This window comes from Chrysemys picta, chromosome 1, assembly GCF_011386835.1.
Source record: "Chrysemys picta bellii isolate R12L10 chromosome 1, ASM1138683v2, whole genome shotgun sequence".
Taxonomy (NCBI): domain Eukaryota; kingdom Metazoa; phylum Chordata; order Testudines; family Emydidae; genus Chrysemys; species Chrysemys picta.
Window position 1 is genome coordinate 18,312,978 of NC_088791.1, and position 27,691 is coordinate 18,340,668.

General features: G+C 45.2%; 1 protein-coding gene across 6 annotated transcripts in view; it reads right to left on the reverse strand.

Annotated features, from left to right (window-relative positions):
- Positions 1-7,579: 7,579 nt before the first annotated feature.
- Positions 7,580-27,691, reverse strand: part of GRM3 (glutamate metabotropic receptor 3) — a 157,047-nt gene continuing 136,935 nt past the window's right edge. For all 6 annotated transcript variants that reach the window (XM_005304499.5, XM_005304498.5, XM_065553537.1 and 3 more), the window contains 3 exons: positions 17,317-18,383; positions 12,043-12,217; positions 7,580-8,121 (listed from right to left, as the gene is read on the reverse strand). In XM_005304499.5, coding sequence (XP_005304556.2) covers positions 8,048-8,121; positions 12,043-12,217; positions 17,317-18,383 — 1,316 coding nt within the window. In that variant the 3' untranslated portion in view covers positions 7,580-8,047. The remainder of the gene's footprint in view (positions 8,122-12,042; positions 12,218-17,316; positions 18,384-27,691) is intronic.

The window sequence follows — 27,691 nt, forward strand, 5'->3', positions numbered from 1 at the left end:
TAAACTGTTGTGTCCTAGCTAGTGTAACTGTGAACGGTTTCTTGAAATGTCTAATCCTACCAAGCTCTCCTACCAGGCAGTGAGTATCACTTAATTCTGGGGGTTTAACCTCTTACAGCTTTCTCCTTATCTGTAACCATTGGCCAATGTGTCCTCCTTATTGTCTTCCTTTTTTGATGTCATTGGATTTTATTCAGATAGTGTGTTGTAGTGTCAAAGAAGGACATCATGATCCTTTTGAGGAGTAAGTGTGTAGGTCGGAGCAGAAGAAATCAGACTCTTATTTGATGGCTTGTGTGATTGCTGCAGCTTCTCCTGGAATATGCTGGGTAGGTGATATGGTTTGGTGGGATCACCAGTGACCTCACCGGCGTGCTATTGGTTAAACAGCAGAGATGGGGAGGGGCTACAAAGAGATCACGAGCGTCTGCCGTGGTTTGTGCGTACCTCCAGGTGTTAAAGTTGAAACTGACAAAGGAGCAAACTGCCACAGGAAGACATTTTGGATCGGACTCATGGTCCATTAAAAAGGACTTGAAAGCCAGAACGAGGTGAGATGTGTGTTGTTGGTTTTTTTCCTCTGTGTTTTTTGGTGAAATAAAGGGTGTGAAAGAGTGAATTCTGGGAGCTTTGGTTTTATGTATCACCCCCCACACACACACACACTAGAATTCCCCACAAAAAGTCACTTAGTCTCAGAGTTTCTGCAAAAACTCCGCCCGAGACACTCCCAGGTCATGGGGAATTTGAAACTGCATCTGGAATCTTTGTTGTATTACTGCAGCCATATGCTGATTATGTTGCTGCTGCTGTTTTACTTTATTTGAGTTTTTGTTTAAACCCATTTATTTTGACTAATAAAAGTCTGTCAGACACATAAAAGCAACCAGCTCAAGTTGTGCCAGTCCTTCCAGCAAAGTCATCAAAAAGGTGTCTTTCCCCCACACCCACTATCCTCAAGTGACATTTACAGAGATGATGTAGACCTGGGGATAGTTCGACTGCAGCAGTACTCAGAAACCTGCAGATAGGAGTATGTTGCTTGAATTTGATTTTCTATGGGGCTTTTAGCAAGTGGATAGCTTAAGAATTTGAACCACACATGGAGCACTGTTGTGAAAGCTGCAGGTCAGGCTTCACCACACACTGCAATTCACCTCAAAGGCTGCTGCAATTTTTCTCAGCTCATCACATATTAGATTTCTAAAATCTTTACTAGGATTTGACAGCTGGAGTTGGGAGAAGGGAATGGGCTTTACTAACGTTGCTTCATCGGAAATGGGTTTGAAATTGCTGTATACTTGGAATCACTGGCATTTGCAGGTCAAAGTGAGGGGGCAAAAATAGCTGCAAACTCCATTTTGAAAGGGCAGATTTTTGTCTTTTCTGCAGTCCTTTCACCTCCATGTAGGACCTAAATTCCAACAGGGTAGCGGTACAGGGCTGACAATAGATAATGGTTAACGCTGGAGTGGGCTCCTATTGAAATGGAATAGGTCTGAACACTAGATGGCTCCCAACAAGCAGAACTGGTTTGTCAGGGGAGAGGTCCCCTTGGCAACAGTTACTTGTCAGGGGTGGCTGGTCACCTGAGCACCTGATACAGAGGGCTAAAGGACAGGAGCTGTGTAACTGAGGGACCATTTTTATTTCAGCTCAAGAGGAAGGAGAAGAAACCCAGCATGTAGGGGCCTGATGACGCAAGGGTCCCTGCTTACCTTTGGGAATGCAGTTGGTCCCCCCTGGACTCCCAATAGAAGGGCGAGCTGCCTAGAAGGCTCACAACTTTGGGTAGAGCTCTGAGAGAGGATGCATTTAGGCTACAGGGAAGTCTGAAAGGTCAGCAATGAGCCCAGGGGCTAGACAGCTGGACAGCAGGTTGCTAGACCAAGGATCTGTACCCTGACAGTGTGGCTAGTGACCCAATGCCAGGTCAGTGGCTGGACACTGTTCAGGCTCAAAACACACTGGGATCCAGAGGTGTGGATTCCCTCCCAAGCAGTCTAGTCAGTGGCCACGAGGAAGTGCACAACTAGAACTGTGACATCCTCCGTCAGTGATGGAGGAATGCTGAATTCACGTGGAGAGTAAGACTTTGTGAGAATGTGGATCAAGTGCTTCACTATAATCCAGATACATTACCACTACTCCGTTTCAATTGGCCACCGGCTCTGGAATGAAAACCAGTCCCTTGGCTCCAAAAGCTCAGCATCTCAACCTCCTGAGCTAAAGAATCACCTGCATTAGTTGGCAGACGGGGAGTGTGAAGGGACACACCCTTCCATTGGCCGGGAGGCTAATGAGCTCCTCTGGACCTGTGCTGCACTAACGAGGCACACCTGCATGGCTTGTTCAACACGGGAGAAGGAAGGGCTTAAAAAGGGAAGCTTACCATAGAAAGGGGTGGTGACCAGGAAGAAGGCTGCTAGTAACAGAGGCAGACCAGCCAAGGAGGAGAGATCCACAGAACACCGTTTCTGGAGCCGCCCCAGGAAAAAGGGTAGGAGGTAAACCGTGCAAAGGGGCAATAGACTTTGAGAGATGGAGCCTGTAAAGCTGTATCCAGGGGCTGTTTGAGAGGCTGACCCTTGTTCCAGCCAGACTCTCCTCTCCTGCAAGGGGAAGGGCGGAAGAAGAACCAGCCCCCTGAGAACTCTCCAAAGTGCAGCCACTGGCGGAGTACAGGGGGTAAATGATGGACAATCATAGAATCATAGAATATCAGGGTTGGACAGGACCTCAGGAGGTCATCTAATCCAACCCCCTGCTCAAAGCAGGACCAATTCCCAACTAAATCATCCCAGCCAGGGCTTTGTCAAGGCTGACCTTAAAAACCTCTAAGGAAGGAGATTCCACCACCTCCCTAGGTAACCCATTCCAGTGCTTCACCACCCTCCTAGTGAAATAGTGTTTCCTAATATCCAACCTAAACCTCCCCCACTGCAACTTGAGACCCTTACTCCTTGTTCTGTTGTCTGCTACCACTGAGAACAGTCTAGATCCATCCTCTTTGGAACTCGCTTTCAGGTAGTTGAAAGCAGCTATCAAATCCCCCCTCATTCTTCTCTTCTGTAGACTAAACAATCCCAGTTCCCTGAGCCTCTCCTCATAAGTCATGTGCTCCAGTCCCCTAATCATTTGTGTTGCCCTCCGCTGGACTCTTTCCAATTTTTCCACATTCTTCTTGTAGTGTGGGGCCCAAAACTGGACACACTACTCCAGATGAGGCCTCACTAATGTTGAATAGAGGGGAACGATCACGTTGCCAGCAAGAATACTGTGGGACAATAAGTCCTGGGGGGCACTAGGAAGTCCTGCACCCTCTTACAGGGAGCTTATAAACCAGGGGTGGCCAAACTGTGGCTCATGAGTCACATGCAGCTCTTTTATAGATAAAGTGCGGCTCTCGGCACTGCCCCCCATGCCCTCTGCCTACCAGACTGGGGGGAGCTCGCGGCCTCTGCCTTCCGGTGAGGTCGTGGAGCTAGGTGCTTCTGCCAGAGAAGACTGGTGCTTGCTGTGAGTGGGGGGCACAATTTAAAGGTTCAGCACCACAAACAGCTTGAGTCATGCCCCCCCAGGCACACTCCTTCTCTTTCTCTCAGCAGCCCTTCCCTGCAGCTCCAGATGTTAGCTCTGCCTGGAGAGACAGCGGCAAACAGCTGGGAGCTGCAGGGAGGGGCTGCTGCTTTAGCTCTGTGGCAAGAGGCAGCAGCTCTCCTTACAGCTCCCAGCTGTTTGCTGCTTCCTCTCCCCAGGACTGCAGTTCCCAGCTCGCTGGCTCCAGCAGCTACCATGCAGGGATGGGGCCTGGCGGCACCATGTGACCGAGCCAGCAAACCCTGGCAAAAATCGGGGGGCATGTAATCCAGGTGCCTCCCCCCATGCATCGCCTCTGGCAGTAGGGAGGGGGGGCGTCTCGGGGCTTCAGCCCTGGCTCTCGAACTTCTGAAGATTGTCATATGTGGCTCGGAGGGTCAGTAAGTTTGGCCACTCCTGTTATAAACACATGAATGGATCAGGTGTCTTCCATCTGGTAGTGGAGCCCTACATTTTCTAAAGTGTCTAGTGATTTTGGGCGCACAACTTGAGAGATCTTAAAGAGACTAATTTTGAAAGTGCTGGTACTTAGCACCCTCTGAAAATCAGGTCCCTTTGAGGTAGCTCAAGTTAAGTGCCCAAAATCGCTGGCCTAGATTGAATAGTACGTCAGAACCTGACCCTAAACATTTAAACCTGTCCATGTACAAGTGCTTATGGGTCACTCCAAAGATTCACAGTTCCACAGAGAAATGGATTCTTCCGCCTCCCCTCCTCCACATCCCCTGCCCTTTCTGTATAAAAGCAGAGAGACCTAGAGCCTCAGCTGGTGTCATTGAAGGCAATGAAGCTATGTCAGATCACACCAGCTGAGGATCTAGCTGTCTCCATTGGCTTCAATTACACCCATTAAGGAAATGGCCCCAAGTGTCTCTTCTGAACATTTGTTCTGAGTAGGCAAAAAGTTTGGAAGCCATTGGTGTTTGCAGCTGGCTCAGTCATACGTAAAAGTGTCCTGGCTGATATTCAAATTGTGCTGCTCTCTGAAACCTGTTGGTCCTGGTGTTTAATGTATTTTCCTGTGTTTGTCTTGAGTGCTTTATGTTACTCTCGTTTGGATTTCCAGGGAATGCAGATCATGTGATACTTGCTGATGTTTGAAATAAGCCAGTGGCAAAAGAAGGAAGGAAAATATCAAAGTTTCCTTGTACCTTTGCAGACACTGCAGTAACCGCAGCATGAGAATCTGTTGCGCCTGATTCAAACCAGACTTCAAAATGGGCATTTTGACTCTAGCCTGCTACGTAGGTTCAATCAATACCTTTTGATATTGTCCTGTTGCAGAAGACTCAAGGTAGATTTTACTGTTTGGAAAAATCTTCTTACATTCTTGATAGTCCATGTGCTGTAATTCCTTTACCTTCAAAGTGCCATGCTCGAGGGGAGTGTGCTAATTTTCCTTGGCGCGAACGTACGGGATATTGGCCAGATTGCTAATTTGGAGAAACTACACAGGTAGCACTACTGTCAGCTCTGTGCATTGTCTGTCAGGACTTCTTCTCTTAACTCTGCTTTAGCAAGTACTATTGATTCCATTACTAAATTGAATCCTGCTTGTTTAATTCCATTTCATTTCACTGGAGGGGAAAGAGAAATAATTACAGCTAAGGAGCCAGACACCAGGTTTTTTGAGTTATTTTTTATTATCAAATGCACATAGCACCTACAAATGTGCTAGACAATTTAAAGGGTTATGAAGAAAAGGGGCCTGATTCTCAGTGACGCTAAGACTCATTCCTAACCACGCTGTCAATGTGAAAGGGGCCTCAGTATCAGTCAGAATCTGCCTCGGAAGAAGAATTTACCCATAAATGGAGATTTTCAATGCTACCTAAAGGATTATGATGCCCAGTTCCCATTCATTTTAATGTGATGGATGTCGAAATCCCTGCAGTTCTCAAACTATGGGGTGGGTAAGGGAATGCAAGGGAGGCAAGGAAATGTGTCCAAAAAACTCTGGCTGTCAGCCCCAGGTGGCTGGGTCTCAGGCAGAAGGTCTGTGCACACCTAGGTGGCAGAGATAAAGGGGACAGCTGGAGCCCTGCCATCCACATTTGTCCCCCCCACACCAATTCCTCACCAAGAGGCAGCCAGGGCTCTCCTCCCCGCCCCATTCCCTCACCAGGAAGTGGTGGAGTTTTGGCTATCAGCCCCCAGGTTGGCAGCAGCCGCAGCGCAGAAGTAAGGCTGGCAATGGGGCGCTAAGTCTGCTGTGAAAAGTGAAATTGACTTTTCACATTGCATCCCTTACTTCTGTGCTGCTGCTGGCACGGCGCTGCCTTCAGAGCTGGGCACCCAGCCAGCAGCCACAGCCTCTGCTCTGCCTTCAAAGCTGGGTGGCCGTATATGTGCTTATGGAGGAGGAGGAGGAGCCACAAAAGACTACAAACACAAAGAAGGGGGGGCCTGATCAAATACGATTGAGAGCCGCTCCCTTTGAATGTTTCAACCACAATCCAAATACAAGAAGGGAGCTGGGAAGCAATGCAAAGCCCCACGTGTGATAGAATGGGGATGTTTAGCACATGCCTCCTTCGTTCCACAATTTCCTGGTTTGTTTTCTAGTAAATATTTTCAAACATCTGCATAGCCAAAAATTCTTTGAGGCAAGGCTTAATACCTGTCGGAGGAAGTGTGTTTTAAAGGGAGGTGTTAAGAAATTGTGGCATGAGAGAGATGGTTTCATCTATGTCCCATAGGGGAATGGAGATCTGAGGCGTGATTCTTGTTTACTTCCAGGACCTGTACAATGCCAGAGCCATGTGTGTAAAAGACTCTGGCCCTGGAGAGTTTATACATTCAGCATACCTTGAATTGTACCTGTCTTTAACCCCAATGTTTCAAACCCCATTGGTGCTTACGCTGGTGTCAATGGAAACTTTGCCAATGACTTCAGTGGGAGCAAGTCCTTAGCTAACATATGTTTACTTTCCTGAGAAGTATGTTTACTTTCCTGAATGATTTATTGGAGTTAGTAGCATGTAAGATATGAGTGTTTCAATAGAAGGGGAAGGACTTTGGAACAAGGTTCTAAAGGTTACGTTATTTGTTTTGTTGAAGGTAGTTTGCAGCTGGCTTCAAGAGAGGGGTGGCTCCAGGCACCAGTGCACCAAACCTGCCGGTCGCCGTGAGGGCGGCAGTCAGGCTGCCTTCGGCAGCATGCTTGCGGGAGGTCCGCCGGTCCCACAGCTTCGGCGGCAATTCGGTGGCGGGTATGCCAAAGGCGTGGGACCGGCGGACCTCCCGCAGGCATGCCACCGAAGGCTGCCTCACTGCCGTGCTTGGGGCGGCAAAATACATAGAGCCGCCCCTGCTTCAAGAGCTGTAGATTTCTATTTTGAATACACATAGTTTACATGCAAATATTGCCATAGAGATGCCAGCAATTTCTTTCTGGATTATTTTTCTTGTGAATATATTTTACAGGCCACATTCTCTGTATGCTCCAGCTGCGTTGCACTGTTCCAGTGATGCAAAGCAGCTGCACACCCAGTTTAACTGGCAGACTTAACGGGCTGTAGAGCACCTTCATGTCACCAGATCAATACAAATCAGCCCTAGTCTATATGTAGTCTTGTTTTGTCTGGTTTTTATCTAATCTGTCTAGATTTTTATACTGCATCAAGGTATCTTGACTGCCTTACAACAGTACATCAATCTAATGAATGATCTACCAAATAAAATTGTCAATAACCATTTTGATAACGGTTTCAGTATAATTTGATTAAGAAGTTCATTTAAAACGTTGTGAAAACTTTCACAGACATCAAGAATTTTTTCAATTGTTTTTTGTTTTGCTTTTGAAAAACAGGCCATTTTTCAACAACAAGCTTCTTTGAAATTTTTCAATGAGATGTCTCTACTCTCTAATTAAAGTCACGGAGCCAGAATGTGGAACAGTGCGAGTTCATGTCAGCTGAGGATCTAGCCCATTGTCTTTGAATCATAATTACCATGAAGGGAAGACAACCACGGAGACAAATGTTTACAGTTTTATTATTGGCATCTTTACATTAATACTGCTGTTTTGTGCTGAGAAAACAATCTGTTACACATAATGTAACTGTTCTATATAACATAGAAATGCAGTCTAAGTTAATTACAACAAGAAGCTACAAAAAATTTCATAGGAAAGAAAGTCACCTAACACTGCAACTGTGCTTGCAGCAAATCACTCTCCCACTTCTGAGTCAACACTGCAGAAATATGTGCGCTGTAAACCACGGTTATTTACATGTCCCTTAGAACTGTTAATAACAGAGGCGCTAAAATCAGTCTAAAAAGTTCTAGAACGTCACTATATACTGTACAGTCCTCAAAAATAATTTATTATACGGTTTCTAAAAAAGGTACTAGTTTTGTTGTTTGTTTTTTTTTCTGGAGTGCACAACATGTGCAAATTTTGTCTAACAGTCTAAAAGCTCGAGAACTGAACTGCGAGTCACAATCACAGAGATGAGGTGGTAGAATCTAGGACTTCCCGTCCATTGCAGACTGTCGGAACGTACGTACTAGCAGATGCTGGAAGAGAAAGGAGAAAAAAAACAACCACCACCATCATTAGCCACCTAGGAAAAAACATTGGGGGCCTGATTCTAATTTACATACCGGTCACTTTACACCTCTCTGGAAGTGCAAAGGAGCCTTAAAGTGGTTATGACTCTAATTTATTCAGAGTGGCGTAAAGTAGCCTCCTTGTAAAGAAAAATCACATCCTTAGATTTTTCACGTATCTTATATTAGGGCCTGATTCTGTGAGGTGCTGAATGCTGTCCAGCCTCACTAATCTCAATGGGAGAGAAGAGCACTCAACACCTTACAGGAATAGTTCATTAGCTCGCATTTCCTTCATCCAGTCCATCTTTGCATTAGGTAATGCATGTCAGCCTACATCTGAATGTAAGGGAAATGGGTTATTTTATATGTTGAATGGAGAAGGGAAAAGCTTTTATTTTAACAATTGTATGAGTTTGCCAACACATTTACTCCCCCTTTGATAATGTTCTGGCCTGGATCCCATTGACTTCCATGAATGCAAGATCAGGACCTCAAGATGTAAAATGTGTCCAGACGTAAGGGCCAGCTTATGATACCTTAACTCACATTGAACAGCACTTTACTTGACAAGTAGTTCTATTGGCTTCAGTGGAGTTACTCAATGTGGATATGGGTGTCAGAATCTGGCCCTTGATGCTTCCGCATCTTGGCAGTGGGCTATAGTGTTATCTTGTAAAAGCCCAGGGATTTTAATTTTAAAGCAAACAGTTTTGTCCATCCCAGTTAGAATTGTCCATTCGGCATCAAGAATGTGTTAGCACACAATTTCGTTGATCTGCCAGTTCACAACAAGACAAAGCCGTGTTTGCCAAGATACATTAGGTTAACAATAACAGTGACCCAGAGAAACCTGATGCCTTCATCAAAGCATTTAAAAGAAAAGCACGCATCAAGCATTGATTTTAAACTTGATCACCCGGTGTAAAAGGCAATTTATGCATGATGGATACTGGGTTTCAGACCAATTCTGTAAAGACAGAGCCTTATATTTCTTCCTGTCCTGGATAATGAAGAGTCCAATCCAGTCCTATTAAGGGCCTCAACCTGAGAACCGCTCACATGAGCTCCCCTTTTTAGGGCAAACACAGCAAACCACATCTACGGAGAGAAGGAAGGCCAAATGATTGGCTGGACCAACTGAGAAGCTGGCAGGAAAATATCCATTTGGATGGACTTATGCAGTGCCTTAACCAAAAAGCAAATTATTTGGGATATATATATATATAAATAACAACATACAGGGCCCTGGTTATTAGACTCAATTTCTAGAGCAGCAAATGGATGCTTGGAGACGTTAGGTTACCTATCTATTGTCACCCAGCAAATCAGTGGCCGAGGTGGGAATAGAACCCAGCACTTCTGGTGCCCAGTCCCTTAGACTAAGCACTAGAGAGTACCTGGTTGTGAGCAAGGATTGTGGCCATCTCCTAGGTTTTCAGATGGCTGTGTTCAAAGCAAAACATGCAGCTGGGCGAATAATATTGATCAGACATGTGTTAAGCCGTTTGTGACTGATGCAAAGTGCCATCAAGACTGATAGGAAAACAAGCTGTCAGCCCAGGACGGATGGGGCAATTCTTTGGATCATTTTTAAAAAGATGTCAGGGGCTTATTGAATTTCTCTTGGTGTCCTCAAGCTTTAGTGCTGCTATGTTGAGAATCATCTCAGTGATGAATTGGATGTGGACTGACGCAGAATTTCAGCAGACGCAGAGAAGACCATGGCACCAGCGAGGATCAATTTGGATGACAAGTGCTTGGCATTTTATGAATGAGGGCCGTGCAGTTCATAGGAAAAAAGAAACTTTTAAAAATAAATCTCTTTATCAAAAAAATACTTGCAGGTGAATTGCAAAACAAATGCTTTGCCTTTTCAAATGTTTATGACGTGCATTTTTGGGGGGTGGGGAACCCTCATTGTTTCCTGCTAGTTTTATTTACACTGGAAATACCAGGTCCTCACTTTTCTCTGAGGAAACCCACCTGGGATGAGGGGTGGAGGAGTTGTACCGGTGGCTTAGAGCATTATGGGCCCGATGCCAGGCCCACTGCTGTGACTGGGGCTTTCCCCATTGAATTGAACACGCTTTGGATCCTGGCTCAGGTGACAGCACTTTCTAGGTCCTCCCAAGGTTTGCCAAGGTCCTTCACTTTCCAGTTTTGAGGCCATCTTTTCATATCCGAAAGGGCAAGGATGAAGGTTTTGCTCTGATGTTGCACTTTACCTTTGAGACTTAAAAGATTTTTAGAATAAGTGTTCTTCAGGTGGTTATAGACCGGACAAAAAATGCAGGATAACCTGTTTCAGTTGAATACAGTAGCATCTTTGTGTTATATAAAGGTGTAGTAAGGAGGAGAGTGTCAGACGTCCCTCATGAAAACACCAGTCCCAAAGACTGGCTTTCTTTTATTCTGTATCCATTACAAAGAAACAGAGCCTATTCCAGGGTGAAATAATTGCAGAAATGTTTCCTTAAATAGAAACAGCCTCTTAACCGTCTCAGATACAAAATAGGATGTAAAAATGCAAAGACCAGTTTTCAAACACCATCGGCACACAACAGCTTCCATTTAGGCATCTTGATAAGTGGTCAAGATTTCCAAATGTGCAGAGCTCTGGGGCCAGAAGCTCTTGAAAATCTGCCCCTAGCTGAGAGTGCTGAGCACTTCTGAAATGTTTGCCAGCCTGACCTATCTACTTCATCTAAGTTTTCCAAAGTAATTAGTGATTTTTGGGTACCTCCGTTTTTTGGGGGTGGGACAATTGGAGACACCTTAAAGGGCCTGGTTTTCAGAGTGGATTCATAGATTCATAGACTCTAGGACTGGAAGGGACCTCGAGAGGTCATCGAGTCCAGTCCCCTGCCCGCATGGCAGGATGCTCAGCTATTTTGAGTTGTCTCAAGTTGGCCATCCCAAAATTGAGGCAACTAACAACCACTAATCACTTTTGAAAATTTAGATCATATTGTAAAACCCAGTGAATGGTTCATAGTTAATATCCTTACAAACCACCTCTTTTTCCTCCCCAACCCCCCCTCCCACTCTGGGATGTGGTGCTCCTTCAATCGGTTTTCCAGGTTAGACATTGTGTCTGCTTTACTCTGTGAATGAGGTGCCGTTTGCTTGCATCCTTGACTAGTTAAGCTTGACAAGGAAAAAACAAAAATGAAGCTGACCTATTTTTTCCTAGCCAAAAACAGCAGCAACTGATAAAATCCCAAATATGTGAATCTGACTGGGAATAAGAGACTGAGATGGGAAAAGCAGATGGACTGCATTTTGCACTGATGCATAGATTGATATCCCAGGTTGTGACACTTATGTGGGGTACAACACATACTGGATATACAGAAGCAGTTTTTGCTGTCCCTTATGTGCATTGTAGGGGAATTAGCTGAAGTGGTTTGACTCAAAGGATTTTCTTGAAACCCAGGTCATAACAGCCATTGAGAATGTGCTGCATGGGAGGCCAAGTCCTGCCATAATGTTGTTCTGACAGGAAGACTCCAGAGCAATCTGCTCTGCCTTTTGTTATGAGAGGGACAGGAACCGTGGCTCTGCAGGCACTGTGCAATTATGGGCCTGATCCAAAGCCCACTGTATTCAGTGGAAGTGTTTTTTTTCATTGTCTCCAATGGGGTTTGGATCAGGCCAGCTGTGAGCAGAACACAGGTGCAGTGAACAACGGTTGTTTTGTTCTCACCGGACCTGAGTGATGTATTCGTGGTGGTCCATAGCCAATCCGACACTCAGGTGAATGCAAAAATGTCCTGCAGTTCTTAATGATTGCGGATTCCACTACAAATGAAAACTCCCTAGCTCTCCTTTACCACACTTCCTGCACAAGGCATGCCATACATAGGTGACAGATTCTTTACTTACACTGGGAATAAGTGGTTCCGGTCCCACTGACGCTGAACCTGTTGAGATGGAGTCTGTGAGTGACCACGTTCTTCTGTGGCTGGAAGAGGATGATGTGCACTTTGGGCGCGAACAAACAGCCGAGCACAACAAAGCCACTCAGACTGACAGAGATGCACATGGTCGTGGTCTGCACCTAGGAGAGAGTTATTGAAAAGTCAGTGCTTAGCTGTTAAATGCCGGGCAGCGAGGCAGCATGTACCACAAGCCAGACTGCGACCAAGGTAGTCACCATGGGAGCTACTTACTGCTGGCAATTTGTTTTTAATTTCTATAGATTCCGTGGTACCAAATTCACAGCTGTCTCTTCAGAAGGTCTAGAAATGAGTGTGGCTTCAGAAAGTACTAATGATATGACTCTGAAACCCCTCTAAAAACCCCAGCTCTGTATCAATGCCTTCTGCAGTTTAGGGTATCAGACAGCACACCCCAGCATTCATGGCACAGTTTGTTACTGCATACTGTAATGCAAATTGTTTATGTATTTCAGCATGCTAAACTCTGAGCCAAATAACACTGAGAGGCAGAAATGCAAAATTCCAGAACAGACATAATACAGCAGTAGGAGGAAACATATCTCAGTCTTGCATCAGCAGGGGTCTAGCCTGGACGATCCATTGACTTGTTCCACCTCTAACTCCCACGACCCTGTGATTCCCAGTGATTTACCTAAGGCCTAGATGGTACCCTGCTGATCTCCACATAAGGGGCTGCTGGCTTCAGTGTATGACAGCTAGCCTGGGCACAAGAAGGTTAGTCAGATGCTCTGCAACACTGCATTCCTGCTGCATTCCTGGACAAAGCAGAGCGCTTTCCGTAAAGCCTGGGATCTATGTGTGGCAAGAGGCAGGCTGTGCGGGACCAGATTAGGTCCTAAGAGATGGCTGTGCTATGCAGCGAATCCACTTGAAAGTTAATTCAGCCTAAGGCCTCAATCCTGCTAAGCGACAAGCATTCATGAAGAGGGCCACTGACTTCAGTGAGATTTTGGGCAAACATAAGGGCCTGCTCAAACATGTCCGTTTGTGAGACTGGGTATTAAAGTTACATTAATGTAGACACAATTTCTCCGTGCTGTGAAATCCCTTTGTGAGGGGTCAGAAGATTCTGGGGGCAGCAGCCAGTGGGCCAATGTTTGTCCTTACAGCTTCAGGGAGCCATTATCTAATCTTATCTATGTAACAACACTCATCATTGTGATAACTGGGTGCCAGTTCACTGCCTCAGGTTCAGTTTAGTCTCTTTCCTTCAGAGCAGATTCCTCAATTAGAAGGTAGAATTACACTTTCTCAAACTCCATTACTTAATCTGGATTATTACACAAGTAGGGACAGTTCTGCCTTCAGTTACATCCATGCCAAACCTACAGATTAACACTGCTATGGGGCTCAACTCTCAAAATAAACTTTGTAAGGGAAAAACTAGAGCAGGGGATGGCCTTTGTCATTATATGCAGTGTTGTTTTTGCCATGTTGGTCCCAGGACATTAGAGAGAAAAGGTGGGGGAGGTGATATCTTTTATTGAACCAACTTCTGTTGGTGAAAGAAACAAGTTTAGGAGTTTACACAGAACTCTTCTTCTGGTCCTTTCTTTGGCTGCTTTATCTCAATCCTGCTAAGAGACCCTGACCAACAGCCATTTGTATCCATGCGGGAGGGTCTTTCTTTCTTTCTTTCTTTACTTATCATCATCTTCGTCATTATATGTATTCACAGAGCACCAAGCAGATAGTCAACGGTCAGTCTAATTAATGTAATAACATAATAACCCTTTACAAAAGGAGCTTCAAGCTTTGCTCAGTGCATAGTGCTCAGATGCCACATGGCGGGGGAACCACTTAGGAACCCGAATGGACACAGAAAAAACCCGAACACCCCGCCACATTTCCATTCATTCCTCTTTCTTTGCTTTCTACTGAGCCAAAGCCCACTAAAGTCAGTGGCAAGACTCCCATTGATTTTAATGCAGATTAGATCAGACCTTAAACAAGAAACTACCACACACCTCCTTTCATGAGAGCACAGTAACCTGAGTGGTAGAACAATTTAACATCTGACTGTGTTAGAACTTATCTAACCCCCAGACTTTTCCCTTCCGGCACATCTCTTGCAGTTGCATCCACTAAGGCTAGGCTAAGATGAATCTTCAGCTGAAAAAAATGAAATACATTAACTGCTCTAACTCATGCAAATTTGTGAGTGATTATTTAATAACATCAGGTCATACTGTGCCATCGATTCTGAAGTGGGACTACCCCCTGAAATCAAAGTGGAACTGTGTGTAAAAATCAATGGTGTGAAATAGCCCTTTCCCCTCTAACATAGGAAAGGACAGTTTGTTTCTTTCCATGGTATTTGTATTCATTAACTAGGTGAATTCTACATTTCATTTTATTTCTTTTTCAGTTTTTAAAATGTGCCCAAATCTCTGCCTACATTTCCCAGTAGCCTCCCATTTTTCACCCTTATTCATGCATCCTAAACCAGTTTCAAATATAATATTAAAAGCTCAATCCAGTCACCATTCACTTATTCATTGTTGTTATTATGTCTCCTTGGTTGTTTTTTGTACTAACTTCCCAATAATAGCTCCTGAGAATGACCCCACCAGCGTTGTTTTACAGGAGAATGAGATGACTAGATTACCGTTCGATTATAGATAACAAAAGCATCACTTATGTATAAAATTTTAGTCCATTTAGTAGGATCAGTGACTGGAATTTAAGTGAGATTAACAGTGTTAAGATACCCAGAGTGGGAGCTGCCAAAGCACCTACATTAGAGTTCCATTCACTTAAGTCCCTTCCTGAATTTAAGTCAATGAGACTTGTGCTCCTGACTAACTTTAGGTGCTTTTGGAAATCCCACCTGCCAAAACCGAGTTAAATTCAATGGAGGTTTTGCACCCACATCCCCAGGGTTCCTTTCAAATCCCAGCAATAGATAATAGAGTTGGAAAATATCACTTGAATCATCTAGTCCTACAAGCACATTGTAGGACTACTCTCTCTAGCATACCCACTAATGTCTCATTTTATCTGTCCCCACCCATTAAACACTTTGTGTCTACCTCACTACCCAATTGCTTTTAGTGTTAAGAACTTTTCCCCAATGCCTATCTTTCCCTTCATTAGCTGCATGCCATTTCTCCTTGCCCTAACTTCTTGTGAGACTAAATAATCCCTTTCTTGTTACCTTGAAGTTATTTATAGACTGTAATCATGTCTCCCTGGGTCTTCTCTTGTCTAAACTAGACACATTTAGCTCTCTTAGTTTCACTCTGTGTGACTTTTGTTATCCATCTTTGTATTGTCTCTAGTCTTTCTATATCTTTCCTAGACTAAGGAGATCGGAACTACACATAATATTCTTGGTCTGACCCCACCAAGGTTGAGTAGAGTGCAGCCAGTTGAACATTTTTTGACTACACTTCCTGTTGAAAAATGCTGTTTTGTCAAAAACAAAATGTTTTGCGGAAACATGTTGATTTTGACGGCAAGGTTATACAGGTGCAGGAGGGAATCTCTGGAGATAGATAAAAGACCCAACCCCAGAATAGCAATTAGCCCAGTGGCTAAGGTACTCGCATAGGATTATGGGAGACCCAGATTTAAGCCTCTGATTTGGAATAGGGACTTGAACTGGGGTCATCCACATTCCTGATGATTGCTCTAACCACCAGGCTATTGGCTTTTCTGGGGTTGGTCTGTCTCTCTCGCTCTCTCGGGAAAAAATTCAAAAGGTCTCATTTCATTCCACATTGGAATGAAACCAAGTTTTGAAATGAAATAATTGTTCCCTGGCCAGCCCTAATGTCGAGTGATGCTATTAACTCCTCTGTTATTTCTCAGACAATGTTATCTCCCTGACATATACCGCCAATTAGATCTGGACAAAAATTTTCAGTCAAATAGCTTGTTTGCCAAAAAACGCAGTTTCAGGGCAACCAAAATTATGAGTGAATGCACGTCGAATCTGGCAAATAGTTTTGGCTGAATAAATGTGAAAAAGTTCAAATTAACCATTTCAACTATTTTTGAAACAAAATGTTTTGATTTTTCATTTCCAGTGACATTTTGTTTAGAACTGTTGCTAGATTTGTTTTAAAAGAAAAAAACCACTTAAAGGATAACAAACACCTGAAAATATAACAAAACTGAAAAAAAATCATTTAGAGTCCAACAAAATGTTTTGTTTAACCTGAAATTCTTTTTCTGGATTTTTCGGATCAGCCACCGAATAAAAAAAATAAATGAACATTTGTTCAACTCTACTGCTAATGACAGTCTTGTCTTTTAGTTAAGAACATAAGAACGGCCATATTGGGTCAGACCAAAGGTTCTTCTAGCCCAGTATCCTGTCTTCTGACAGTGGCGAATGCCAGGTGCTTCAGAGAGAATGAACAGAACAGGTAATCATCAAGTGATCCATCTCCTGTTGCCCATTTCCAGATTCTGCAAACAGAGACTAAGGACACTATCCCTGCCTATCCTGGCTATTAGCCGTTGATGGACCTATCCTACATGAATGTATCTAGTTCTTTTTTGAACCCTGTTTTATAGTCTTGATCTTCACAATATCCTCTGGCAAAGTTAATCTTATAAAATTGACAGAAAGGTGAATGAATACAGTGAAACTTGGTGTGAGGACCATCTATCACAGCTACCTCCCTCATCTGAAGAAGTGGATTTTTTACCCAAGAAAGCTTATGCCCAAATACATTTGTTAGTCTTTAAGGTGCCACCAGACTCCTCGTTGCTTTTGTGGATACGGACTAACATGGCTACCCCTCTGATACTCCCTCATTTTAGTAATCCTGAGGTTTCCTGTACAATTTGGTTCAGCTTTTAGTTAAAGTTCACCTCTATTAGATAACTGTTTTCTGAACCCTTGGTCTGAGCTATTGTAACTGTGGCTATCAATAGTAATATACCAGTGCATGAATATTTTACCCATGTGCTTCTGCCTCCATCAGCCAGATCTACTGTTTAGTGTAAAAACATTCTCTCAACAACCATAGTTCAAAGCAAGTCCATCATCTGCTTAGAAGTAAAGTAACATTTTCATATAAAGCAATAACTGATGTGTCTCATGCTTAGCAGGGCATTAACAATGAAAAGGGAATGTTTGCTAGGGGCACCGGATAGCACAAAAGTGAAAGACGCTTTTAGGAAATGCCAGGTTCCTGCTAAGGTGATGCACACAATTTATAGGAACAAATGTCCAAAGACTTACTCTGTAGTCACTAGATGTGACATAAAATATGGGGAGGAAGGCCAGCCAAATGATGCACGTTGTGTACATTGTGAAACCGATAAACTTGGCTTCGTTGAAGTTCTCTGGGCACTTCCTTGTTTTGAAAGCATATACAGTGCATAAGACTACAAGGATTACATCGTATGTTAAGGAGATTAACATACTGGAATCTTTGACATTGCATTTCAATATGACAGTCTCCCTTTTCTCAGGAAGAGTATACCGTCTGGTGCCCGGAGACTCTACTATGAGCCACACAGACACCACCACGATCTGTACCAAGATGAGGCTCAGGCAGATGAAGACCTGAGAGCTGGGGCTGATGAATTTAGGCCGTTGAGCACCATTCTTCACACCGTTAAATATTCTGGCTATGCAGTTTGTCTTTGTCAGGAGGGCAGCATAGCAAACTGAAAAAGAACTTCCCAGCCCCAAACGGCGTAAGGTGCAGATGGCCGGAGAAGGCTTGGCTATGAAGAAGAAGGTCATGCTGTAAGACAGGAAGACCCCGAAGAGTAATATGTAACATAGTTCACGGCCAGAAGCTTTGACCAGGGGAGTGTTGTTGTGCTTGATAAAGACTGCCACGACCATGAAGGTACAAATAAAACCCAGACATGCAATGGTAACAGGGCCTATTGCCCAGGCATCTTCCCACTTGACATAGTCTTCTGGTAGGTCATAGCAGCCAGTTAGGTCAGCAGTGGGCCACTGCCCAGACCCGCAGTCTGCACAGGTAAATTCATCAGCCAAGTATTCAAAGGGCTCACAGGCAATGCAGATCCAACAGCAGACGTCTCCGGGTTGCATGTTCTTCATTTCATTAGGAGCACAGGGGTCACTACACTGGGAAGTGGGGACAGAGCTTCTGGACCAGTGAATGGAGTCTACATCCAGTGACAAGATTTCTGCCCAGTGACCGACCTTCAGGTAGGAATATCTGCCTCCGGCGTACTGGAAATTGAACACGTTGTATCGGCCTAGCCCATCTCCATAGGTGTCAAATTTGACCACGCTGTCCGCAGCATTGGGAGGGTTAAATGGAGCTGTCAAAAACAGAAAGAGAGGAAATGAACAGTGCAACTCTAAGCATTTTTCTTTCCTTTGGCAGGCATATCTATCTAGCAAGACACTGTCAGTTTTTTAAGACCATCTAGAGCGAGTGAGGTATTTTGATCCCAAACATCAATTATGAAATTTTCTTATTGGTAGAAGCACCTGTTCAAGGAGCAGCTGTGTTATGAATGACCAAAAGATCAAGGTCAGGTCTGAGACTTTCCTGCAAATCTAAAGGAAGCATTGCTTTTCCAAGTTGGTCTTGCTGTGGAGGTCACCTATGAAAAGATTTCTCTGTTACAAAGTGGCATCCCATGCTAAAGCTATGCACATGGGCCACATTTCAAAATGATACATGTCCCACAGTATATGGAATGCACTGCAGAGCACTTCGTACGAGAGAAATCCTTTCAAGGGTCTCCTCCTTTACTAACATCTCCATTTCCCACTGTTTTGGTTTCAAAATATTTCATTCTACAGACTGTCAAGAACATCTTTGCAGATCATTGGTAGCATGTGGACCAAGAATCACTGGACTAGAAGCAGTTCACCTCTGACCACTCTTTCAAATGCACATTCTAAATATATACGGAGTCAACCTGGAACCCTCCCTACACTGTTAAGAATGGGAAAATGTAGCATTTATCATTTGTAAGGCTCCTTCCCCCGGATTTACAAAGACTTTTTGACCTAAGAGCTAGATATTAATGAGCTCTATAAAGGCTCTACCCAAATATACAATGGCTCAAATCCTCAGCTGGTATAAAACTGGCATAGCTCTGTTGGAGCCAGTGGAGCTATGACAGTTTACACTGGCTGACGATCTGGTTCAATACTTTTTTGAAGTTTGCTAGGCTCCTATTAACTTACAAGAATGAACTCATTTGACAAAGCTCATATTTAACTTCTTTTCACTGAATATGCCATTCTTTGGATGGACAGACTAGAGATTGTATCCTGCTACTTCCCTGTTTAAAAATATGCATTTCACTGATCTACATATTTTCTGAATTTTTCCTCTTGGACCCAGTTGAATCAAAAAATACATTGAATGTGGACAGCAACTGCTTGGATATCACACATTCTACATCCTCCGTTGTTCCTGGTGCAAATGTCTCAGAGGTAAGTCATGCTCATAGCTGGTTTTTTCCCAAGATGGGTTTCTAGTAACCTTAGCGATAAAGCATAATAGTCTCCACCTTTATCCCCTATTCAATTGCATGCTGATCCTTTCCCTCCCACCACAAAGGTATTGTCCCACGTTCGTTGCATGGAGATGCAAGAGGAGAGTTCCCTTGTAGCCTGTGACTATAAGAAGACCATCAAATAGCATGAGAAATTTAGCAGCTCTGTAGCACCTGGAAAGGAAGTTGCTAGACTAATGCACGTTATTTTAAATCTTGCATATGCTTGGAATGGTTATAATGTAGGAGAGAGGGGGAAGAAGGGGAAGGGAACATTCTCCAACCCATTCAAACCCCTCTGGTATCCCCATTGTATCAAAACCTTCGCATTGTCTCTTGTCGTTCAGGAAAGGGGATCATTTTTGGCAAGAGCTCAGTGTTATTCAATGGAATTCACCCTGCAGGATAGAAGGCATTTTGAAGGATCCTCTCGGGAAGAAGCAGTTTGGATCTTGACAGTGTAAAATGAAGCCAAAGAGAGGATTTATTTGGAACGATCTGATTGAGAGGATGATATTGAATAATTATAAATTCCATAACAATTTCCTGCCATGCCTTTATATCCTATTATTATTGCATCCTAAACAGTTAGGAATCCATCATACTTTGCTTGACTCTATTGATTTTGTTACAGCTCTTTGTTAAGCTGCCCGGCATGCGCGGCTGTGGTTCTATGCCGCGCTTGGGGAATGGATAAAAACTCATGAACTGGAACTGTGACCTTCTGGGGGGAATCAATATTGTAGCACTTCAGACTGTGAAAGCTCTGGAGCGTTTTGGCTTTTCCCACAAGCTGCGTTTCACAAAGGGAATGAAGAATTATTAAAAATGTAAGAGGAAATGGCAGTTACCATGTGATTTATTGTACCTCTCTCACTGCAGCACAAAAGGTGGACAGCATCAGTGACAGGAAGTGAAAGTGTATTTATTGCTGGTGGGCAATAAAAGATTTTTCTGCTGGTGTGTCTGGTTATGGAAGTGGTTCCACTACCCTGGTTAGAATAAATCTCCCCTTCCCTTCCTTTCCCCCATATCTTACATTGCCGTTGGTTAATAGCTTTAATTCTGTCAAACTCTTATTTACATAAGCAAAGCCCTTTAGTTAAGGATGTAATTTCCCCCCTCCAGCTTACAATCCATTTCCTTTGGATGTCTTGGGGTGGATGGATTGTATTTTTTAAAAGCATTCACGGCCAAATTCTGTCTCCCTTATGTGACGGCTGCCTCTGGGCTGACACCATGGGCACTGAAGAGACACCTCCAGAGCTTAAAGCATGAGCTAAAGCTTTGTGGCTGTGGGGTGGCACTGAGGGGCAGGGGGGAACTTTCAAACACACAGATCTATCTAATATCTAAGTCCGCAGCTCCTCCCATTGTTTTCACTAAGACAGACGGTGACATTAGGCAAAGCCCTGAGCAAAGAAGTGGTGCATAAACTGCACCTACCTAGGAGCAGTCCTGGAAGGCGCTGACACACAGGTACCCTCTTCCCTTACTTGCACTGAGGAGGGGTAGGGAGATAGTAATTAGGGCTACCATATGTCCGGATTTCCCCGGACATGTCCGGCTTTTCGGTCTATAAATAGCCGTCCGGGGGGGATTTTTAAAAATCTAAAAATGTCCGGGATTTCCCCCCCGGTCGGCTATTTATAGACAGAAAAGCAGCAGCCAAGCGCTTTGGCTGGGCACCCAAAGCCCCTTCCCAGCTCCCCCCATCCCCTGCAGCCTTACCACGCTGTCCGGCCCCGCAGCTGTCTTCCCCCCTCCTCCCCTCCCCTGAACGCTCCACCCACCTGCTCCTCCCCCTCCCCTGCTTCCTGCAAATCAGATCTTCGCGGGAAGTCTGAAAAGAAGCAGGGGCAGGTGGGAGGCAGCAGCAGGTAAGCTGGGGCGTGGGGGGGGGGGGGGGCGAGGAGGAGCGCTCCGGGGAGGCGCGGCCCTGGCCGAGCAGCTCCCTCTGGCCCGGGCCGAGCAGTGCCCGGCGGCCCCAGCAGCTCCGGCCTAACTTGGGTCCCAGCAGCTCCGGCCCTGGTTCCGGCCCAGGGTGGCGGTCCCGGTTCCGGCCGAGCGTGCCAGCCCGGCACCGGCCGAGCACCCCCAGCCTGGCGCGGCTCGAGTCCCAGCAGCACGATCCCTGGTTCTGGCTGAGCACGCCAGCCGAGCATCTCCGGCCCGGCCCCAAGCCCCGCAACCCCAGCTGGAGCGCAGCCCGATTCCTGGGCTCTTTAAAGCCGGCCCTGGGCAGGGGACGGGGGGAGGGGGAGGTTGGATGGATCGGGAGTTTGGGGGGGGGGCTGTCAGGGGGGCAGGGGTGTGGAGAGGGGTTGGAACAGGGACAGAGAGCAGGGAGGTTAGATGGGGCTGGGTTCTGGGGGGGGCTGTCAGGGGGCAGGGGTGTGGAGAGGGGTTGGGACAGTCAGGGACAGGGAGCGGGGGGTTAGATAGGTTGGGGGTTCTGAGGGGGCTGTCAGGGGGGCAGGGGTGTGGAGAGGGGTTGGGACAGTCAGGGACAGGGAGCGGGGGGGTTAGATGGGTCTGGGGTTCTGGGGGGCTGTCAGGGGGCAGGGGTGTGGAGAGGGGTTGAGGCAGGCAGGTAGCAGAGGGGGTTGGATGGGTCAGGAGTTCTGGGGGTCCTGTCAGGGGGCGGGGAGCAGTTGGATAGGGCATGGGAGTCCCCGGGGGTTTGTCTGGGGGTGGGGGTGTGGATAAGAGTCAGGGCAGTCAGGGGACAGGTAAGGTTGTAGGGGGTTCTCAGGAGGGGGCAGTCAGGGGACAAGAAGCAGGGCGGCTTAGATAGGGGGTGGGATCCTAGGGGGCAGTTAGTGGCAGGGGTCCCAGGAGGGGGCAGTCAGGGGACAAGGAGCGGGGTTGGGGATTCTGAGGGGGCAATCAGGGGGTGGGAAGTGGGAGGGAGTGAATGGGGGCAGGGCTAGAGCGGGGCTCCTCCCCCCCAGTGTCCTCTTTTTTGCTTGTGGAAATATGGTAACCCTATAGTAATTTACTGCTGAGTTACGCCAGCTGCAAATTAGTCAGCTGTGCCGGGGGTTGGAGCCAAAGCTGCACCCATTGCTGTCTCGTCCCAACCCACTTCCTGCCCGTCTGCTTCAGCTTTCGCTTGTGAGGCTACTCTCCAGGCCTGGGTAGTCTGTGTAGCAGTGGTGTAAGGGGAGTACTTATTCCCCCATGTTGGGGGGGGCACAATCTAGCCCAGTGAGACTCCCCACAGAGCAAAGCACTACCCTGCATGAGTAAAGGCAGCAGACGCTTCCCCAGAATAGCCAGGCCTCCCTGAAATGACATCATCTCCACGAAACAAGTAGCAAACTCCCAATACAGGACAATGAGAGGGAAGGTTAAACAAGTTCCTCTCCCCGCTCCCTCAGCCAGAAGCACCATTAATATAAAATCATAATGCAGCACTTAACAGCGCTTCAGCAACATGCTGTCATTGCCACTGTCTCATTTCATTATTCATAGTACGTATGTAGATCGTGGAAGCTGTTAGCACCCGCTTAATTTTGACAGTTTATTCACTGGGCAGCAGTGGGTCAAATCCTGTGAGGTGCTGAGCCACTGGAACTAGAGATGCACAACTGGTTTCAGAATCAGGGGCTGGCACAGGCCAAGCACTTAGCGGTGTGCTCAACTGGAAGCATGTGGCTTCATGGGGCTGCTCATGTGCTGACATTTAGGTAGCTGCTTAAGTGCTTGGCTGATTGAGGGCCAGAGTTCTTGGCATCCTGCAGTAGTAAGCCCCAGCACTGCAACATGGTTAACAAAGGGGATTATCAATATTAAAAATAGTACCTTTTACATATGTGTATAAATATTGGCACTCAGGCATCGCCTTGGACAGCCTTGCACACTGGTTGCAGAGAGCTACAGAAAGTAAGACCCCCTATTCTATAAACAGTTACACATGTGCTTAACTTCAAGCATTCAAGTGGTTGACTGCAATGAAGCATGTGCAAAAATGTTTGCAGGATAGGGGTCCAAGTTTGTAAAGACAATTAGTCTTACAATGAAAATGATTGACTCAAGGAACTCATCTAGGGTGACCAGATGTCCTGATTTTATAGGGACAGTCCCGATATTCAGGGCTTTTTCTCATATAGGTGCCTATTACTCCCCATCCTCTGTCCTGATTTTTCACACTTGCTATCTGGTCACCCTAAACTCATCTATTTAGATTAACAAAGAGAGAAGATTAACGGGTGACTTGATTATAGGCTATACGTACCTACATGGGGAACAAACATGTAATAATGGGCTCCTCAGTCTAGCTGAGAAAGGTAGAATGCTATCCAATAGCTGGAAGTTGAAGCTAAACACATTCAGACTGGACATAAGGCATAATTTTTTAATAGTGAGTGTAATTAATCATTGGAACAATTTAGCAAGGGTCATGGTGGATTCTCCATCCCTGACATTTTAAAATCAAGATGGGATGTTTTTCTACAAGCTCTGCTCTAGGAATTATTCTGGTGTGTGTTATGCAAGCGCTCAGACTAGATGAGCACATTGATCCCTTCTGGCCTTGGAATCTATGAATTACAGTGGTCTTTCAGCACATGTACATACAGACAGATGTGTGCATTTTTGGTGGCAGTTGATAGATAAAAATAAACTACAATGCTTTGTGGGAGGGTTGAGAGACTTTAAATCCTTTGGATAAAGAGGCTGAAGTCATTTGACCAAACGGTGATTAATTAAACTACAATATGGGGAACCAAAGAATACAAATGAAATCCTTTGACTGTAGTAATTAATGTAGCTGTTGATTAGATACAAAATTACTGAAGCATTTTTCACTTAGTATTTATCAACATAATGTAGCTGATGTAGCAATGTACAACTCAAGGTGTACCAGAGAAGCTGACTTCATATTACTAAAAAAAAAAAAAACCACCACACCAAAGACAAGAATGCATAATGATAATAAACCAGAAGTTTAGCCTATAGAATAAAAGCAGTAATTTTTATATGACAGCAGTGAGTTTCCCAGAAAGGAAATCCCAGGCCAACTAATGAGTCACTCAGCGAGGATTTTATTCTTCTTTATTTTCCCAGTTTCAATTTTAAAATTAATTTGGGCAGTTAATTTGGGGATTTAAGTCACAAACTTTAAAACAGCTATTTATAAAGGTATTAGCTCAGTTAACTAATCTCTTCTGTCTCTTGGAAGGTAATAAAATAAGATGATATTTGCAGCAGTAGTCTTGAATTCATCTTTATTTTGCATTTTGTGTGCCTGTGGCAGGGGACACTCACCTCTCGTGAGCACTTCCTGTCAGTTGGGTGTGAACCTGCACACTCACTCTGTCTGCTCCTGTTGACTGTTAACCTCATCAGGTGGGTGTTTAGCGACTCAGTCCTCTGGCTAAGTCACACAGAGTCTAAACGCCTGAAGGAACCCTTTCCAGGGTATAAGGTCCAACAGGGCTTGTCCCTGTGCCCTTGTTGAGGTCTTTAGCCTTGTTTCTGGGCTCAGTTTTCAGCCCCTTCTGGGTTAGCTCTAAGTCTGTGCCTGTCCTGGTATAGAGCATGAACCCAGGGCTTTCTCCCTGGAGACTCTTTGTCCTCAGCGGTTCTCTGGTGTCCTGTTTAAATTCTAGCCTCTTTTGGGGGCTTTTAGTAGTGAGTCTTATCCCCTTCTTGGAGCTTAGGCCACTTCCTGAGTGATCCATGGGGGGCCCCAACCAATAGCAACCACGTGCTGCTTCCTTTAATAACTACAACTGCTATTCCCTGGGCCAGTTCCCACATTGCCCCTTCCTCTTCACCCTTATCTCAGGGTTCTCTGTCTGTTCCTAGCCTGCACCGGGTCTCTCCCAGGCCCCCTCGCCTGGAGAGTTTCACAGCCTTCCCCACCTGTTTGGTCCCAGCCAACAAATGATCTGCTCAGGCCCTGCAGCTCCTTTTAACTGAGCCAGCTGGGCTCTGATTGGCTGCTTCCCTGCAGCCTTTCTAGGCAGGTCTGCCTTTCATTGCTCCTTTCTGGGAGGCAAGGTGTGGTAAGACCACAAGGCCTCCAGCAGGGGGCCTCAAAGAACCCAGTCTACCTCGTCACAGTGCCCAATTACGCCTATGCAAAGAGGGTTAATTAAAGTAAAATCTGTAAACCAACTAAACCAACAAAACAATATATAATTTAAAGGCACTTAAAGGTATTACCTAGTTCTGCCTAGTGCCCAGTTACAGAGCAAACCCCACCAGTCTAAAAATAGAGGTAGGATGCCAGTAACATATTTCAGAAAAAAAGAGCTGCCCAGTTTATTGCATGGGTTGTAGAAGGTACATCTCCTAGTCTTGTGGCCAAGTGATGCATTTATGTGCTTGGTGCAAACAGCTCATGGCCTGGGAGCCTACCACGGGTCCAGTATTGCTGAATTGGTGGAGCTGAGAGAAATGGATTTACAGAGACTGCCCATAGGTACAGAATAGACCCTCCTTAGAACAGGCTGCATTGATCATCCAGTTGAGAAAGCCTGGCTCAGGATGGGAGGGGCCAATGTGAAATTGACAGACAAACTCCTTCAGATGGAACTAAGATGCCACATAGGAGTCAAATCAGACACCAAGGAGGCTGCTCCAGGAGATGGCGGTTACAGCTGGGAGACACAGAGAGGCTGTGGTGATCGGAATCCAAACAGCAGAAATATTGATAGCTGAGTATGTGGTGCTTGTGAGAATAATTTGGTGACACATTTTCTGGGTGTTAAAGTGCCAGATCTCACGAGAAGTTTAAACAAATGTCTAGTGAGTGTTGTGGAGGAGCCTGCAGTCATAGTACTGATGGGACATAGTAGGTACCCATGATGCAGGGAAATGTGGGAGAGAAGTCCTAGTAGTGGAATGTACATTATTAGGGGAAAAGGGTAAGTTAAAGGTTGGTGTGGTAATTCTCTCTAGGGTAACCAGATGTCCTGATTTTATAGGGATAGTCCCGATTTTTTTCTTATATAGGCTCCCATTACCCCCCATGCCCTGTCCCGATTTTTCACACTTGCTGTCTGGTCACCCTAGTTCTCTCTGAAATGCCTCCAGGTCCACACATGGGGCCAGCTAGATGGAGAAACTGCAAGATCTCACTGCATATGTGAGAGGAAAGTGAAAGAGAAGAGGCTTCAATATATTAGGTACCGGGCAACTCTTATGAGAAAGGTGAACCTATAGAAAAGAGATGAGCTTCATCTTGAGCAGACTGGAAGCAGGCTGTTAGATATGGTTTTATGTGTAAGCAGTTACCTCTTTGGTCAGGGATGGATTCTACAGACTACCTAGCATGTGTTTGGCACAGTACTTAACGTATAAACGTCACTTTAGAGAAAATAACACTTGTAGCAGCTGAGCCTGAGTGGAAATAACAGCAGCTATGCCTAAATCTGAGAAGATACAGTTTCTTAAATAAAATAAACAGCTGTTCTGAGCTTGCAGTATGTAATCTTCCAAAACAAGGTGCAGATTAGAGACAGAGCTCAGTGGCACAGAGACAGCTCATTAATAACATGCCTTGACAAAAGCGTTGCATATTCTCAGCCCTGCCGTTTCCTAAGCCTTGATTTCATGTGGTTCAGAAACAAATGTAGGAATGCATATTGTGCATACTAGAGCTACCTTCCTCAGTAGCCCCACAGCCCTGTGGTAAGTGGCACCTCATGAAGCTAATCAGGAAATGAAAAGGTAAAGAAGCGATTAGATCTGTGGAACGCTGGTTTCCTGGAAAGTTATGTAAAACCCCTTTAGTCGCACTAGAGGGCGCTCGAAAAACTACCAATAGCTGATGTAAGTGTGGAAAAGAAGACATTTATGCAAGTAGATAATATGAAAACTGTACTTTCTATTAACCCGTTTCCCCCTGTTTCAGGGGTCTATTAATTGTCTTGGCAATGCCTTATAAGGAAGATCCTTGATAATACAACAAGACGCATGGTGCCTGGGGCTCCCGGGCTCCTCTGGTACCTGACCTTACAAAGTATCCTGCAGGACTCAAAGAGTTAATTTAGCTTTTCATTCTCTTTGATTTAGCTACATACAATCTGGTGAAGTTGAAGTGATTTATTTCTCATGTGATTACATAGAGCGTTGCCTCAGAGCTCACTGGCACTTGTTTC